This window comes from Lutra lutra, chromosome 10 (assembly GCF_902655055.1).
Source record: "Lutra lutra chromosome 10, mLutLut1.2, whole genome shotgun sequence".
NCBI classification, from domain to species: domain Eukaryota; kingdom Metazoa; phylum Chordata; class Mammalia; order Carnivora; family Mustelidae; genus Lutra; species Lutra lutra.
Window position 1 is genome coordinate 96,553,966 of NC_062287.1, and position 17,671 is coordinate 96,571,636.

Here is a 17,671-nt window from a genome sequence, read left to right on the forward strand (position 1 = left end):
ACCCTGGGGCCACCAAACCCCGCTTAAGCCAGCATAGGCTGTTAAACGAGGAGGAAACAACATAGCCTATCTCAATGAAGCTTTTATCTGAGTTATCTGCTATGGCCACTAAATCCATATCCTCCTGACTCACAGAATATAGCCCAGGAGTGAGTTTCCTCAGGAAACCCAGGACCCCTGGGACTGCTTGATCTGAGGGACTCTCATTGTCCCAGGACAACAGGGCTGTGGCCTCCACTCCCAGGGCCAGCTGTTTTCTTCAAACAGCTGGGGAAGTTGTTCCCTTGGAGGAAGCTGCTACACTGCCAAGGATGGGAAGGGAAGTACACACAGCTGATATCCCACCTGCACTAGTGGTTACAACACAGAAATACCTCCAGGCCAGCTGACCAGCAGCCACTGCCCTGAGCCACCCCACCCAGGGAATGGGCCCCCTTCCCAGCCATCCAGGCCCCAGACCCAGCAATGAAAGGGGCAACACCTGGCACAGGAAGGGCCCACCAGGACTTCACCCCAACCTCTGGACATCACGTCAGCAAGCCACGCCACTTGTTACATATTTTGAACATCACCCCTGGCTCTAAGGGGCCTGGTCTCCACCAACTGAGTGCAAATGAACCACTGAGCTCAGTGTTGACAGTGACAGAGTGCCACTAGTTCTGAAAGCCAGAGACCGGCCGCTGAACCCCCGCCTCCACCTCCTTCTCTCTCATCCCCCAAACCAGAACCGCTTGGCCCCACCCAGGCCACCCCTTCAGAATGTCCCACAGTCACGCCTAGATTATTATTGCACTCTTTTATTTACAGAAAACACAGATAAAGCATTTCAACGTTCATTTAGCAAACTGATCCACTTTTTTTTTCTTTTGGCACAAAGAAATATTACAGATGGACCCCGAGATCAATCAGAAACCCATAAGATTTATCAGCCGTCACTGGTCCAGGGGCAGCCACAAGACTCAGACAGACAGACAGACAGCATCGCCACAGACTGGAAAAAATAAACAAGGTCCACATTCACCTCACAGTAAAAACCTGCTCAGAGGCAGGCAAGGGCAGGCCGGGGAGGGGGAGTGGGTGCAGACTGTTCTCTGCTGGGGGCGGGGGGACGACAGTGGGCACCGGGGCAGAGGCAGGATGGGGAGGGATTAGACACCATTCATAAGTTAGAGAGAGGTGGCCTTTTTGTTTTTACCCTCTTACCTTGTGGAAGTAAGACAGTGCAAAACTACCAGACCCCAACTACTGGGCCACTGGAAATGCTGCAGAAGTTCCCCGGTTTGGGGGTATCTCTCCTTGTGGGTGCCGGTGTGTGTGCATGTGTGTGTATGTGAATGTGTGAGTGTGGTGCTTGTAAACATTGACACCATCCACGCAGAGACCCAACAGCTGTGTGTCTGAATGGGGGTGGGCTGGGGGCTCTACCCCGCTTCACGCCCCCTCTGCCCCAGTGATTCCTGTCCAAGACATAGTGCAAATTTCAGAGACAAAAAGAGGCAGAAGGAGTGGAGGGTGGGCGGGGCCTGTTGGGGTCGGGGTGGGGCGGTGAGAAGGACACAAAGACCCGGCAGGAGAGGGAGGGAGAAATAAGGCAACAGTTAAAAAACGGTCCATTTTATCAAAACCGACACCATGTGCCCCTCACCCCCGCCCACGCAGCCCTCGTCACGAGAAAGGGCGGAAGTCCCGCTCCTCCACCAGACTGACGGAGGGGTTCTTGAGCTCCTCCTCCGACATGGCCATCTTGTAGCCCAGCTGCGCCAGCACCCGCTGGCAGGCGTTCTGGGCAAAGGCCACAATGTCGTAGGAGAGGCGGAAGCGCCACTTCTCGGCCGTGGCCGCCGAGTTTCGGACGGTGCCGTATTTGTGCTTGCCCAAGGTGGGGTCGCCCCGCGTGTTATTCTGGATCCAGCGGGCCACGTGGCTGTCCAGGGGTATCCCCAGGAAACCGTAGATCTCCTCGGTCTTCTTCATGGGGTTCCTGGCCAGGTCCTCGTAGCGCACCAACATGTACTTGCCCTTGAGCCACGGGGGCCGCATGAGGCCAGTGGACACGGAGTTGGAGAAGTCCTCGCACACCGTGGTCAGCTGCGTCACATCCAGGTTGTAGGGCTTCCTCCCGGTGCCGTACCAGAGCCGCCAGAGGCGGTAAGTGTCGCGGAACGTCTCGCTGCGGGAGGCCAGGATGCCACGCGGGTCGCGGACCAGCTGGATGACCTTGAGGTTTAACCGGGGGTCTTCAACCAGGGCCCGAAGGTCGTTCACCTCGGGCACCCGCACCGTCTTGATGGCCACGTGGCTGCGCTCACGACAGGCCTCGGCGGCCACCGTCAAGTTCAACAAGCCGCACTTGCGCACGCAGTCCCCCTCCTCCAGCACCAGGTTGGGGGACCCCGGGGGGTCGCACACGGGGCGGGAGCACAGCACCCTGCTGGCCCCGCGGCGGAAGATCCTGTCGGTGGTGTGGTTGACGGGCGGGGGCTTGATGTAGTTCTCCAAGAAATAGAGGTCACAGTCATAGAGGCTCCTCAGGAGGTCGCGGCTGGCGCCCAGCATGACGCGCCGGTCGGCGGGGCTCTTGCCCTGGGTGAAGCGGGGGATGAGCGTGTTTTGGACGTGGTAGAGGGGCTCGAACAGGTAGAAGACGTCCAGGTGCTGGTTGAATAGCTGGCCCACGAAGGAGGAGCCACTGCGCGTGGTGGCCAGGATGAGGATGTGGGTCTTGCGGGAGAGGTTGTAGGCGAAGGTGGGGCCCTCCTCGCACAGCCGCTCCGCCAGCCCCGCCTCCGCCAGCCCGGGGCAGGTGTGGAAGGACTTGGCGGTGAAGGTGCGGATGGCGGTGTACTGAATGGCGATTGAAGCCAGGGCAAGGAGGAGGACGGCCTTCCAGGAACATTGCATGGCTGGGCACCTTCATGGGGCTGCTTCTCCACCATGCGAGGTCTGCGGGCAAAGGTGGGCGTCCATCAGGGAGCAGGCTGCGCCAGGTGCATCACCAGACCAGGGGCCCTGGCCTGCTCTTTTGGACAGGCTGGTCTCCATAGGGTCCCCGAACCTACGCGACTCCCTGCCGGATGCTCACGCATGCGCCTAAGGACTGAGCAGCTTCTAGACTAGATTTCTACATTCTCTAGGAAATCTTGGGAGCTTCTGGGGACCGAACAAATTGACTTCCCACATGCAGAGTTTAACGAATGCTGCAGGGGACTCCCACCATCAACCTGCAGTTCCTTAGTGAGCCCCACTGTGCAAGAAGCTATCTTCCGCAGCTCACACACTCCGCAGCCCACCAGTCCCTGCTTCTAGCCATTCCCCTGCCACTGCCTGTCACGCCTGCCAGCTCCTCTGGGGCCCACCTACAACTCTCACCCCCACGAGCAAGCACCGGGCTCCCCATGTGGTCATCTTTCCTCCATTCCCCCCCACCACCACCCCTGAAGGAAAAAGAGCTTATGTCAGAGGCACACCACGAGGATCTGCTCACCTGTACCCACTGGGCTAGGAGAGGAGGACAACTCGTCAAGCCCACCTCCCAGCTTAGGTTTGCCGGTGCCCAGTGTATCCAGATGAGGACCCCCGGGACTCCCAGGGCCAATGAGAGTCAACCAGCCCAGAGAAAGGTCCAGGGGCTGCTGCAAAGCATCCTTTCCCAGGCCCCAGCACCCTCCAGGTTTGCTCCCAGCCACTGGGGCAAGAGGTCCAGGCATGGGGCAGACGACCCCCACTGACAACAGGGTGAACGGGCTCCTCAGGGACCCCCATCCCAGTCCTCAAGGGCCTCCACCATTAGGCTCTCAGCCCTCTGCCCACAGGGGGCGCTCAGAGACTCCACTGGGACCCAGCAATGGTGCCAGAGAACCAGGCAGGATGGAGAGAAGAGGACGAGGTGGAAGAAAAAGGGCATCTCAAAGAATGGAGAAAGCAAGGGTGGGCCCAGGGCGGGGGTTGGGGGGGCGCACAGCCAGGAGAGCAGGGAAAATGAAGGACGTGCCAAATGTCCAGAGCAAGGGGCCAGTCGGAGCATCAGGAAGCTGCCCCGTAGAGAGGCTGGCTCAGCTACCAGACCCCAAGGGAAGGCTGGGGCTGCTCCCAGAGCGAATGCAGGAAGGGCTCCCCAACTCACCAAAGAAGGGCTGCTCCAAGCTAGAGAGTCCACAGCTACCAGGTCTCCTGGCCTAGCCGGCAGTCCCAACCTGTACAGCAGCCCTGTGGCCAACAGACTGTAGAGAGAGGGAGGGGAAAGGTTCTGGGGCGGTGGTGGGGGTTGGTCTGTCAATATCGCCCTTCCCACCCCTTCTCTCTTACACCCTGTGCCCCACAGACTGCCCCCCAGTGCTGGGCAACAAGGGCCCCAGCTGCTCTCCCAGATCTATCACTGATTCAGGGCTCCAGCTATGCCAGGGACACATTTTATCCCCTGGGATCTGACCTCCTGACTCCTGCGCCTTCCATCCACCTCCCCCACCCCCTACCCATCCCTTCCTGGCAGGTCCAAGTCCCTCACACCAGGACCCAGTGGGCAGGGAGCTGGCAAGCTTATACCCTCAGCTGACCAAGAGTGGGAATCCTACACAGGTATCCACCCCGGGGAGGACCCCTCACACCCACCATCCAGGGGAGTTGCAAAGAAATCCACTGACCACAAATAACCTGGGGCCTCCCTAGTTCTGTTCAGCTGTGGTGACCAGACACAGTGCTCAGCACCGAACCATGGAACAGCATCAGAGTCAAGGTTATTCCAGAAAACTAGGCCGGAGCACAGTCCCGACTGGTTCTGTGTTTTAAATCAACAGAACAGCCCAACCCTCCAAAATTTGACTTTTTTAGTGACTCCCCAAGAGGGGTTTGGTAGAAATCACCAAGGCAGGGGGTGCTCACCCCAGACCTCCAGGTGTAAATGACAGCTCCGTCCGGACAGCCCAGACACCAAGACCCGCACAGAAGGGACAGCCAGGGAGGGAGGGTCTTCTTCCAACCACCCCGGAGACGAGAACAGCTACCTAAAACTCAAAGCATAAGTGGACCAGGGAGCGTTCCCGACCTGGATGCTATCCGCGGATTCTAAGTTCAAACCCAAGACTGTGGCATTATTTCAGTTAGCATCCGTCGAATACTTCCTAAGCCCTTTACCTGCACTTGCGCCTTTATTCCGCACGGGAGCGCATCACGGGGAGGCCAGGATCAGCTCCATTTCACAGGCGAGGAAGCTAAGACACAGAGAGTGGGGTGACCTGCCTGAGCTCACGTGCCTGGTTTAACACACATCTCACAGGTTCCCCAGAGCCCACACTTTCCCTCTGAGACCTGACCTTGTTTCCCCAGCTTACACACACCTGGCCTTCATCCAGTTGATGTCCCCAGCCCATGTATAAATCAGCCAGAGAGAGACTGAGCATTCCAAGGGTACAGACGATCTGTAATGTAACACTTAGAGATTCTTTCCTTTGCTGTGGTCTTGTTGATCAAAGTCTTGTGGATCAACGATCATGGCTGGGGGTGGGGAGGGGGTGAACTTGTGCTTTGTGAATATTCTTCCCACATCCCGCTATTTGGCACAGCTCCTTTCGGGGAGGGGTTCGTGGATCCTCAGTTCCCAAACCTGCCCTGCTGTGTGGCTCAGCCAACTCCAAACACCACAATATTCCTTAGAGCCCCCTCTGGGAGGTCAGGGTCCTCACTTGTTTAGGTGGAGAAACTGAGGCTCAAAGACTAAGCAAATGTGCAGAAGCAAATAAGGAATAGCAGAGACTCAAATCCATCTGCATCAACTCTTGGGCCAGTGCTCTGGCCCCTTTGCCATCAGCTTAGCGGAGAAGAAACAGAGCTAAAACAGTCTGGCTGCCTCCAGGAGGGGCGCAGAGGCTGAGCTGAGAGAACAGTGGGCCAGCTGAGGCTCTGGGGCTTAAGAGTCCAATTTTAAGTTTGAGCCTGTGCTCAGTACCTACAGGGAAGAGTACCACGTCACCAGGTGGCAGTAAATATGGGAAGAACACAACCTAGACTCTTGGGAACCTCCAGTGTGATCACAGAAAACCACAGCCCTGACCCCAGCCCATCCCACCCCCACCTCACCCCAGGGCCGCAGAGAATGCGGACTCCATCAACAGGGTTCGCTGAGGTACCCAGAGAAAACTGCCTCCTTGCATTAAATTAGATTCTCCTGCAAAACGCGGGCCCACCCTGCCTAAGTGTCCCAAGACAGATGCCTCTAAAGAACAGGTAGGGAATACCATTAATAATCGTACAGGTAATATTTTTAAGTTGAGTAAGAGTCCACAGCTGCAATGTCCTAATACACATCTTTAGGATGGACCCTTTTTGTACTTATTCATAAAGATCTGTCAGCTATCCAGCACGATGCAGGCACAGTTCTAGGAATTATGGATGGGGGAGAACATGAGGGAAGCAAGCACTTACTGGGTATTCACGATGTTTATCCCAGAAGGGATCACAGGTTAGGGCACAGGGTGGGAGTGAAAACACCTCTCGCCCTCACACCGAGCCTATGTGGTTGATGTCCTCATATCCCCATTTTACAGATGAATTTCCCCAGCTCACACTCCTAGTAAGAGGCCAGAGCCAGAATTCCTGCCCAGGCTGTGTTCTCTGGAGCCCATGCTCAAATCCTCCTCCTTGACCCACTACATTTAATCCCCTTTGGTCCCCACCAAGACAGGAAACAGAAGGCTGGGGAAGACTTCACTTTACTCCAAGATTCTGGTACCACCAGAATTCACCCACCAAGGGGAGCCTCCCTACCACCTCTTCCCACCCCAACCCAGAGAAATTTAAGGCCAAGATTAGAAACCGCTGCCTTGGCTAATATATCAGGAGTAAATGAAGGATCTCATTCTAAATCCCTAAGAAAGTGGGGCTCGGGTCCACAAGGTATAGCCTGAGCAAGGGCAATGTGTTCAAAGGCTTAGCCTCAGGCCATCCCCCTGTCTCCCAGGAGGGCAAAGCGAGGGCGTGGGAACAGGAAGATGAAGAAAGGCAGGCCCTCCTAGAAATGCCCCCACTCTCCTGCCAGCCTGGCGGAGCCGGGCTTAGGACTGGCCAAGCTTCCTTGGTATGCTGGAGGCATCTGCCCTGGAAACCAGAGGCCCCAGGGCCAGGTCCCACTGTTCCCAGGGGAGCTCTGGCCACTGCAAGGAACTCTTCAATGCCCTTGTCCTCCAAGCCAGACTGTGAGCCCCACGGCCCCTCCCTGGGCTCTGAGCAGCCTTTGGCATGACCTTCCTCCACCTCTAGGTAGTCAAAATCCAGGCAAGCCTTAGTCACAGGAGCTCAGAATCTGTAACTTGTGTTGGAAGCCGGGGATTCAGTGAAGTCCCAGGGGAAAACTCAGGTTTCTGTACCAGCCACCTTCAGATTAGGGCACAGGGTGGGAGTGAAAAACAGCTCTCCATTGGGGAACCGGAATTCGTAGCTCAGGGCTCAAGCCACGGAACCACACCCATCTGGATATCACTGAGCAGGTGTGTGGACCTGGATTCACTAGAGGTCTCTGCGCCGAAGTTTCCCTACCCATAAAGTGGGTACAACCACAGCAGCAGTTGTGAGAATTGAAAGAATTAAAGCATTTAGCCAATGCCAGGCATAGAATGCAGCACAGCCGCGTGCTTGGGACATGGGCTCTGGCACGAACCCCACTGATGACCAGGTTTCTGAATCTCTCTGTGCCTCTGTTCTCTCACCAGAACAGGGGGGGGATCAGTTTAACAAGGCTGTTGTGAGGACTAATTAACCCAGTGCCCGGCACAAAGTAAGTACTCAATGAATGTACATTGCTATTATCATCATTAAATGTCTCGTCCGCTTCGTGTCTCGAGTAAGCACGTGAGAACAGATCTCACTGACTGACGGTTAGACAGACACTCTCCCTGGCTGCGGTGCCCAAACCTCTGCCACGCCGGCCGGCCTCTGCTCCGTGCCTTCCCTTCCTTCCGCTCCTCTCCCAGCCCGAGAGCTTCCCGCGGCTGGGCCACCGCAGCGGCTTGCCCGCTGCCCTCTAGCGGTCACATCCTGTAGTACAGCCTCTTGGCCCTGCGTTCTTCGCTGGGTTCAGAATTCCCTGCGGCCAGTGCTACCTGGGGCCCTCGGGTGAGGATTCAGCCAAGGGAGGTGATGTTGCAGGATGCCGTGAAGTGTGATGATGACACCCCCACCAGAGCTGTGGCCTCTGCTCTATGCATCCTCTCTTCTTCACCCACACACCAAGAGGCAAGCATCAATGGGCAGCCCCACTTCATCCAGAGCCTCTCCTACCAGTTTCATTCCTCTCTAGCAGGGGAAGGATCACTGAGCTCAAGATCACAGGCAGGAACCACCTCTGCTTCCCCTGGCCAGGTGACCTTGGACTCATCCGCTGGCCCCTCGCTGGCCTCGGTATTTCCATTGATCCAGGCTAAGGGCCTCCAAGCTCTGACTACTAGGGTTCTCTGATCCCAGGAAGGCCCCATGCTCCATTTTCAGGGTCAGAACCTCCCTGCTGGCAGGGGGATGCCCCTTTGGGAGCAGGAAAGTCCCAGTCATCTTCCAAAAACGTTATCAGGGCTGGAAGCTGGACCCCATGCCCTCAGCCCCGGGCCAGGGCAGCCCCCAGGGGGCCTAAGAGCCAAGGGGCTCCACCCTCTGCTGGGTTAACCCCCGCCCCCAGCTTCTACTCTGTAAATCCGCATCTAACCCAGAGCTGTGGCTTTGGCCTTTTTGGGGCCACAGGCCACTTGGAAAGACACGGTCGCTCTTTCCAGAAAGATTCCTTTGCATCCACAACTTTACATACACAGTCAGAGGGTTTGTGGACCCCCCTAAAGCCCACCCATGGGCACTGCAGAGGCTTCAACCCCTTTACGAGCAGTATTCTCCCCTGCCCTAAGGTTTTCTTTTCAACTGACCAGATCAGAGAAGCCTCCACGGATTTGTATACATGGAATGCAAGGCCATGGCCCAAGACAAAAAAGCCAGAGCCAGAAACCACATGTGCAATAGTAGGTTACTACTTCTTGTTTTTAAAAAGGGGATGCGTGCAAGGGGGAGTATTTATATACATTCATCTACAACCACTATTCTGGTAACCCCAGTTGCCCCAGAGGGAGGCAGTCTCCAGAGGGAGACTGCGGTGGGAGGAAAGCAACTCACACTGAGCCTCTCAGTTCTGTCTGAGTTTACTAACTTTCTGGGAGACAGCAAAGCCACCCCGTGCAAGACCTGGAGGGGCGGGGCACTGAAATCACACTGGCAACTCACTGTGCCTCCAATTCTGTCCCCCAGGGCACTGCCAGCCGGCTCTCCCCTCCCCCACCTCCAAGGCACCAGGGTCAAAGTCACTACCTTCCAGCCAGAACTGGGCTCTGTCTGCTCAGGCAGGCCACAAAGGATGGCAGTCAGCGGGTGCTGCTGAGACACACAGGTCAGGAGCTGAAAAAGAGGGAGACCTCCCAGGGGACAGGGGCTGCAGGGAGGAGTGGAAGCCTGAGTTGGGGAAATGATGCCCCTCCCCACTTTTTCTTCCTAAAAACAGCTTGTAGAGCTCTGTAGAGATAGGGAGGGTAAAGAATAAAGTTCCTGAACATGAGATTTCCGACCAAACTCAGGAGCCAGTAGCCAGCAGCCCGGAGGCTTTCCGGAGCCCCAGAAACTGGAGCAAGGGGCAGGGGGGACAGGACAGGGAGGAAGGAGTTGGCAAACAAGCCTCTGGGAGAGACTGCAGAAAGGAAGTCCTTAATCCCTGGGTCTGCGGTAGCTAGCTATCGGTAGCCAACGCTGACCCACCAGAGATGTTTGTTTAGTTAAGGCTAAAACATGTAAATCAGCAAGGGTTTTTTTTTCTTCCTTAAAAAAAAAGTGAGGTCGTGAAATGAGGCAAGTGAAAAACAAGGGTATGAAAGTCTGAAAGAACCAGAAGCTAGGTTAGCATACAAGAGCCAAGACACTTCCAGGCAACCCAGCTGGGTCAGAGCTGCCTGGCAGCCAATGGGAAAAGGGAAATACATCACTTCATGTTTCATAGGATCCATGAGATGAGAACTACAACATCTGCTCAAGAGATGCCCAGCTATTCCTGGTACTGAGTCCAGCACAAGATTAATCCCGAGGGGTCTGCTAGAGAGAGTCCTGAGCACAGCCGGCCATTCTCAAGAACTCATACCTAGTAAGCCTGAGGATGAGTTTCATGGGGCTGTGTTCCAGAACATCCTTCAAGGTGAGCGGTATGCTGGCACGTAATTCAGCCAGTGCAACCTTCCAGGGAAGGAGATCCCATGGGATCCAGAATCAGTCTCTGTGGTCCGGGCTGTCCCAAGGGAGATGGGAGGCAATAGTAACATCTATTTGGGGTGATGCCCTCACAAGTTGAAACACTGTGAGGCCTGCGGACCTTCTCCTGAGAATTTGCACCAACACAAACATGGTGTTTATATACAGTCTTCAGAGTCCTCGGGCCCCGTATCTATCCACAGATCCCGCAGGCAGAACCAGTAGTTCCTTCAGGCACATTCAGCGGGACAAGTTCTCACGGTCGTGGTTCCAGAAAGTGACTGTCCACCAAATCCCACCCTCAGCGGAGACACTCAGCTGCCCCCTGGGAGCTCTGGTTATCTCCAGAGCAGATCCCTCTGATGTCCACACATAATGACATCAGAGACCCCCATGGGTGCCTCAAGCATCCTTGGAAAGTTACCCACAGGTATAACTGGGTGGTGGTTGGGCCCCCTAGCTGTGGGGCTGGACAGCCCTGGGTTTGAACCCCATTGCTATTGCTTGATAGCTATGAGACCTTGAGCGAGGCGCTTAACTTACTCCATGGACCTCAGTTGTCCTCATCTGTGAAATGGGAAAGATAGGCACAGTATCTTCCAAATACTTGGGTTGTGAGACAGAAAGCCGAGAAACATCAAGAAGTTAGCACAGTGCTGGGCCCAGAGCAGGGACCCAATAAGTAAGAACCAGGAGTGTGATTTTCAAGGGCCGCTCAAACCTACAGACCAACTGTAATGGTCTGAAAATGTTTAAGGAAGTTAAAACAGATGCTGCAGCCTCCTGCCCCAAAGCTGCCATGGCCCGTGTGGCTGGAGACACTTGCTGTCCAAGGGACAGAGACTGCCCCGCGGTCCTGCTGTGGGCCCAGCGGCTTGGCGGGGTCCTGGCCCGACTGGAGGAAAGTTTTCCCCAGCAGCGGGGAGAGTGACTGACCTCCTGGCACAAGGCCCCGGTGTGCCCGGCGCCTCATGGAGGAGGGATGAGTCAGAAGGGCCCGGTTCCCTCAGGCTGGTCCTACCACAGCCCGGCTTCTGGTAGGCGGACCCTTCTGCCCCGACACTGGGCGGAAAGGCCCCGGTTTCCTGTCCCCCCCCCCAACCTCACCACCCCCTCCTTCTCAGCAGCCACAGCCAGAGTCGGAATAGTACCGAGGCTCCACCCCCTGGATACCGGGGCTTTGGCCCATCCTCCCAGCTTCAAGGATGGGAAACCTCCCGCAGGAGCTAATTAGCAGCTGCTGTTGGAGGGGTGGGAGGGGGGCCCTCAGACCCCAGTGCTGGAGTCTCCAGCCTCCTCCCCAGCTGGCCCCTGGGGAGGCGAGCTGGGCATGGGAGAGGCTCACCTGAGCCTCTCACGCAGGATGGAGGGAGCTGCGGGAGCAGATACCCAGACAGGACCCCAGTCGTGACTGGCATCGAGTCTCTGCCACCTCACCACTTCCCAGGGGGCTCTCCCTCCCAGCTGAATGACAAAAAGGAAGATTATCACGAAGCCCGGAAGAGGTGGTGGGTGCGGACAAGGCTGGTGCAGTATCACACCTGACAGCAGCCAGAGCAGTCTGGCTAGGCAAGGAGAGGGAAGCGTGAGTATGTTTCTTGCCCAGAAAGCCCAGGAACGTCCAAACCCTATGTAACCAAGAGGATGCCAAAGAATGTCTTTATTCGTACGTGGCCTGAAATGGTCTAGAATGGGATTTAGGGTTTGGGCTCAAGACCAGGATAAGGTCTCGCTGCTCCCTAAGCCTAGACCTGACCACCAGCCCACAGCAGCTTGCGCGGACGCCCCTGTGCATGGATGCTGGTGTGGCTCACCCTGTCACTGCTGTCCTGGATGAGAAGCATTAGGGAGAGCCACCCACTGAGCACAAGAAATCGGATGAGTGTCCCTGCCCCACACCAACAGGGACCTGGACAGGACATAATGGCTGCTCGCTGAGGGCCTAGAACCGTGTGACACACCTTTCATGCCCCACTTTATTGGACAGTCTCTCCAAGCTCGGGAGTAAGGACTACAGCAGGCTCCATGACACAGGTGACAGAGGCTCACAGAAGTTAAGTGACTCGCTCCTACAGCTCAGAAGTGCCTAGTGGGGGAACTGGACTCGGGCTAAGGAGCATGGAGCACAGTGTGTGAGGTCCTCACCTCTCCCAGCCAGGTTCTTCCTGAAGGCTTCCCCTCTTTCCCCCTCCAACCTCCTGAAACCCTCTGGCTGAACCACCCCAATTAGATCTCCTGACCCTATACTGATGCCTTGAGTGGTTAGGAGCAACATAGCAGCAGGTGAGAAACCCAGACCTTGGGTCCTGGACAGCCTTATCCTCCCCAGAGTCCCAGGTACTGGAGAGCCCACACCCACCTCCCAGGGCAGGGGAGGGGCTTAAATGAGATCTGAACACAGAGCTAAGGCAATCACTCAGTTAAGGATACTTCCCGAATGCTGGCTTCAGACTTACCTCTCTTCCTCATCTGCCTGCAGAACCCTGAGGGAAAACAACCAGCCTCGAGCCGAGCCCTGCGTCCATCCCCACCCTCACTACCCAGGCTGGGGCCCGAAGCAGCTGCGAGGTACTCCACGGGCACTAAACTCACTGCCCCCAGCAGAGACCCAGAGAAGGGAGGAGCTGTGCCCCGTTCCCCATCCCAGAGGAAGAGACGCACTCTCCCCACAATTCCCAGCTCACAGCCTTCCAGCTCTAATCAAGGAGCAAACACAAAGAGGGAATCTCTAAACATTTAGAAAACGCGGGAACTCTGTGCCCCCACGCGGCACCGTGGGGATTTATAAAGAACAAATCATGCCTGACAAACTTGATAGCTTTCTTGATAGAATTACAAGACCGGTAGATGAAGGAAATGCAGGCAGGGTAATATATCTTGATTTTTAGCAAAGCATTTGATACAGCGCCTCAAGTAATCTTACAAAATTAATTCAAACAGACTTGGCCCTCAGCACTTGTCAGGGGGCCGGAAGCAGGAGGGGGGCAGGTCCCAAGGGTCCTGAGTGGAGGAGGCGTGCCCAGGCAGAAGGGGCTGCAGGACAGATTCTGGGAGCGGGGGCAGGGCAGCCCAGACCCAGCACTGGGTCAGATCTTATCTGACATCTTCATTAATGATCCTGAGAGAGGGAGTAAACAGTCCGTTAATGAAATTTGCAGAGGATATTAAATTGGAAGGTGTTGTGAACACCAATGAGGACAGCAAAGCGGTCCTGAGAGACCTGGGTGGGGGGTGGGGAGAAGCTTGTCAGAAAACTGCTATTTGGGGGGGCCAGGAGGGTGGATGTGTGGGCTGGGCAGCACCTGGTGCCACCTGGAGAGCCAGGGGCGAGGGAAAGCCATCCCCAGGGCTGGGGTGAAGCTGGGAGCAGCCACCGCTGGCTTGGGTGTGGGTCCTAGGAGCAAACCTGAACCGATTTTCCCATCTGTAAGAGAGAAGGAAGGGCTGAGAGACACAGAAGCATCTCTAGGAATCTCTGCTGCTCTCGGAGAGCTGGTAGTGATGGGGGGTAAGGGAGGGAGCTCGGAGCTGAAGCCCACCTTAGAGGACAGGACGAGGGGTTGTCTGCAGGCCAGGGAGAGGAGGGTGGCAAGGCAGAGAAGGGCTGGTGAGGAACACAGGCTGAGCCATCCCTAGTGCCCACAAAGTCCCCAAGCCACGGCTCTGATGACACTGCCAAGGCAGGTGCTTCGGGGTAAGGGGTCAGGCCCCTCTCCCAGCTGGCTGGGCAATGACACATGAGCTGGGGACTCCGGCTAGAGCTCCAAGCTGTCCAGACTCATGGAGTGTGCTGGGAACCCTTCAGCAATCGAAGTTCTCACCTGGGGAGATGGGGGGAGGAGGGTAGGGTCTCTCTTCTTTCTGGAGAGTTCCTGATCCCTCTTTCATCAGGAGGGAGAGGCATCTCCAGGATCAGGAAGAACTGCCCCACCCTAAACCCTTCTATCCTCAGAGCCTGGACCTGTCCTGTCCCTCTACCTCTGGCCCAATCCCAAGGAGGCTGAGGCAGAAAAGCTGCCCATCCATCTGGACTTGGGAGAATTTGTTCCCACAAGGCTCCTAGACAGGTGGGGTTTGAACACGAGCCAGGCCTCCCTAGCACCGTGACGGGGCCCGCAGCAACCTAAATAAATGCTTTGTGGGAGGAAGGAATGGATGGCTGGTTCCCAGTGGGGGCGGCTGGGGGGAGCTCTTCCGAAGCAAGAGGCCAGCCCTGACCGATGTCAAGACCAACTGCACAAGAGGACAGACGCAGGTGACCACACAGGCGGTGCTCCTTCCAACCCCCTGAATTAGCAGTAATGACACTTACTGAACACCTGCAATGGCTCCATGATTATGAGTGCATTCTTCTTATCAATGGATTTGACCTTCACAGCCCCCCAAGAGGTAGGTGTGCTTTCCTCCCCATTTCACAGAAGAGGAAAGTGAGGCACAGGGCGGCAGGGATGAGCCTGGACACCTCACCAGGAGGCCCATGGGAGAAGCAGCAATGTGCCAAAAGCAGCAAGGAAAGCTGAGCAGCTCCTGGGGTGGGGACCCCAGAGGGTGGGGAGAGGCAGCCCCTCCTGCAGGGACCCTAGAGCCTTGCCCAGCCTCTGCCTGCCCCTATCAAAAGGAGTTGGGCCGACTCCTACCACACTTGTGGAGCCCGATTTTACTATATGTTTCCCTTCTCCCCCACCACTGCCGCGCGCTACGCCGAGTCCTCAGAACAAGTCTGTTTCCATGGAAACCATACGGTGACTCAGGGCTTCGGGACCTTCTCTGAACCAGATTATGAATATCAAATGCTCCCTCCCCGCACCAATGCAGAGTGAGTTTGAAAAGTAAAGAGAGAGCCACAGTGGGCAAGGGAAGGAGACAGGGGTGTGGGCAAGGGGAACCCAGAGGGGTACAGGCTTGTTGCCCCCAGACCCTTGAGAACCTGCCTTCTGGGCCCTTTGTAGACTCAGGGGAGCACAAATATACACCTCGGTGTGTCTGCAGCCAGCAAACATGACCCTTACGTCAGCACCAGGAGCGCAGCGCTGCCCTTCCTCTGGAATTAGGACCCTGAGGGTGGGGGGCAGAGAGATAAGGGGGATCTGCATCTTTCCTACTTAGGGCGTGAACATAGCAGAGGTGGCTAGGAGGCCACAGAGGAGGAAAGCTGTCTGCAAGAGGAGCTTGACTTCCAGTGCAGAGGAGGAAACCTCTGGCTAAAAGCATTGCAATATTTAGCAAAGAGGGAAATTTAGATTTTAGGGGGGAAATGTGTTTCTGCTTTGACATGAGGAGGCTGTGTTAAGTATAGGTGCCAGGAGGGGGATCGTGGCCAAGATTTCAAAGCCCCAGCAGGGTGGTGGGGGGGATCTTTAGCAGAGACTTCCTCCCCATTGCCCCCACCCTGGACTGGCCTAGGACAGCTCACCTGCCCCCAACAGAGACATAGCAGGTAAATGAAAATCTACAGTGGAGGGCCAGGCTGGGGATGGGGGGAGGGGGGGCTAAGGCCCAAGGGCAAATCCGCCCCCTCCTTTCCCTAGCTGCTCCCTGAAGACCCAGGAGGGAGGGGAAGGGAGCAGGTTGGAGTTTTGGTACCTCCCTGGTGAATCCAATGTGTGAGTCATGTCGGTGAGCACTTGGAAAAAGAAACAGGGTCATGGTGATGCCTGTGAGTTGTGCCCAGCTGTTGAGGACTGGAGCCTTGGAACTGCCTGTCCAGGTAAGGTCCCTGCCTAAGACAGCTGGCCCCATCACAAGGGATCCAGAAAGCCCTGAAGGCAGGTACCTGGTACCTTAGCCCCCATCTGCTTGCCTCTTAATACCTCGTTCCTTTGGCTTGCCAGAGCAGCTACTTTCCCAGCCAGGGGGCCCGCCTCTTCCCCCTAATCCTAGGTGCCCTCTGCTCCCTGCCCCATCAGCCCTCCAAAAGATGCTGGGCTCCAGGGTCCTTCTTAGGAGCCACCTGCTTAAGTCCGTCAGAAGGAAACCTGCACCAGAGGTAAGGAACCTAATCCTGGGAACCTGCAGGCCTAGGATGGAGGGGAGGGGGCACCCTGTGGCACGGCAAATCAGGCCAAGGTGCCACCCTAGGACAATCCTCAGGTCTTACCTTTTAACCCCTAGCATCCCCGCCAGGGCTACTCAGGGCTATTACTGTGAAAGCAAGCAATGGGTTCCCCGAGCCTGAGAGGGGCTGCTCCCGGGGTCCTACCCAGAGAAGAGCGGGAGGGTAGGTGGTTCTGCCTTCCCGTGGGGGGGAGGTCTCTGCACCATCCATCCCGCTCATCGCAGAGTGACTGATGCGGGTTCGGAGCCGGGCCAGGGGCAGGAAGCCCGGAGCAGCCCCCTGCCTCCCGGCGCAGCCCTGGTTTGGAAAGTTGGTGCAGGCGTGGGATCTCAGGGTCTCGAGGAACCTCAGCAGCCCCGAGCCCGGCAGGCTGTGGGACGGCGAGCCCCGGGCACCCCCCGAGTGCGCTCCGCAGCCGCGGGGAGCGGGCCGCCTCGGGGCCGCCGCGCCTCTCAAGTTTGCTGCCCTCGACGAATGGGGGCGGGGAAAGCCGGGGTGGTCGCGGCGCTCACCCGCCACCGGCCCGGGGAGCCCTCCCTGCGCCCAACGCGGTGCCGTCCTCCCCCCTCCCCGCCCCGCCGGCGGCGACTGTCCTCGAGCGGAGGGGCGTCTCCCATCGCGCCCGCGCCCCTCCCGCTGCTGCGGCGAGGGTCCGCTCCCGCCCTCCCGGGGCCCGCCGGGCCCGGCCGATACCTGGTGGGGGGCGCACCGGGAGCTGCTGCAGCGCCCAGCGCCGGCTCCATCCTCAGGTCTGGAGTCAGGCTCGCCGGGGGCCGGCGGGCGGCGGCGGCGGCGGCATCGGCGGCGGCATCCTCCGCCTTCCGCGCCCTCCTCCTCGGCCTCCCTCCTCCCTCCTCTTCCACCGCCTCCGCGCGCCCCTCACGGGCCCCTCTTCATGACCCGGGGCGCGAGCCCGGGGTGGCCCGGCCAGCGCAGAGCGTTCTCCCGGGCAGGTCGCGGGACTGGAGACCGGGGCGCGAGGGCCCGAGGGGCACCCGGCCAGGGGCCGGGACCCAGCGCGCCGCAGCCCCCCGGCGCCGGAGGAGAGCAGCAGCCGCAGGAGCCTCGCCGAGCGCGCCCGCCCGCCCGCCTTGCGACCGAAGCCCGGAGCAGTGGCGGCGACGGTGGCGGCGGCTGTAGAGCCGAGCGAGTGGCGGACGCTGCGGTCCGGGCTCCACCCCCCCTGAAGCCGCCCGCCTCTCGGCGGCCGCCCGCCCCCTTCTCTTCCCCACCCCTCCAGCGCACGCCCTCCCACTTCCCCGCGCCGCTCCGCGCTGCCCCAGCGTCCTGCGCTCCGGACACCCCCTCCGTATGCCGGCTCCCGTGCCAATCCCACCCCCCCGCCGCACCCCCGCCCCG

General features: G+C 57.8%; 1 protein-coding gene across 6 annotated transcripts; it reads right to left on the minus strand.

Annotated features, from left to right (window-relative positions):
- Positions 1-781: 781 nt before the first annotated feature.
- CHST1 (carbohydrate sulfotransferase 1) lies at positions 782-17,466 on the minus strand. Of its 6 annotated transcripts, XM_047692359.1 has the most exons (5): positions 17,006-17,466; positions 5,131-5,207; positions 4,879-5,000; positions 4,124-4,246; positions 782-2,943 (listed from the first exon to the last, which is right to left on the minus strand). In XM_047692359.1, exon 5 carries the CDS (start codon positions 2,899-2,901, stop codon positions 1,666-1,668), a length of 1,236 nt encoding a protein of 411 aa, XP_047548315.1. In that variant the 5' UTR covers positions 2,902-2,943; positions 4,124-4,246; positions 4,879-5,000; positions 5,131-5,207; positions 17,006-17,466; the 3' UTR covers positions 782-1,665. The 6 variants fall into 6 exon arrangements, with proteins under 6 accessions (XP_047548315.1, XP_047548314.1, XP_047548312.1 ...); XM_047692358.1 differs by lacking the exon at positions 5,131-5,207 and having other exon boundaries at positions 4,124-4,220; XM_047692356.1 differs by lacking the exon at positions 5,131-5,207.
- Positions 17,467-17,671: the final 205 nt, after the last annotated feature.

Excerpts from the sequence above, each read along its gene's own strand:
- CHST1 (XM_047692362.1), bottom strand. The coding sequence starts at position 2,901 with ATGCAATGTTCCTGGAAGGCCGTCCTCCTCCTTGCCCTGGCTTCAATC.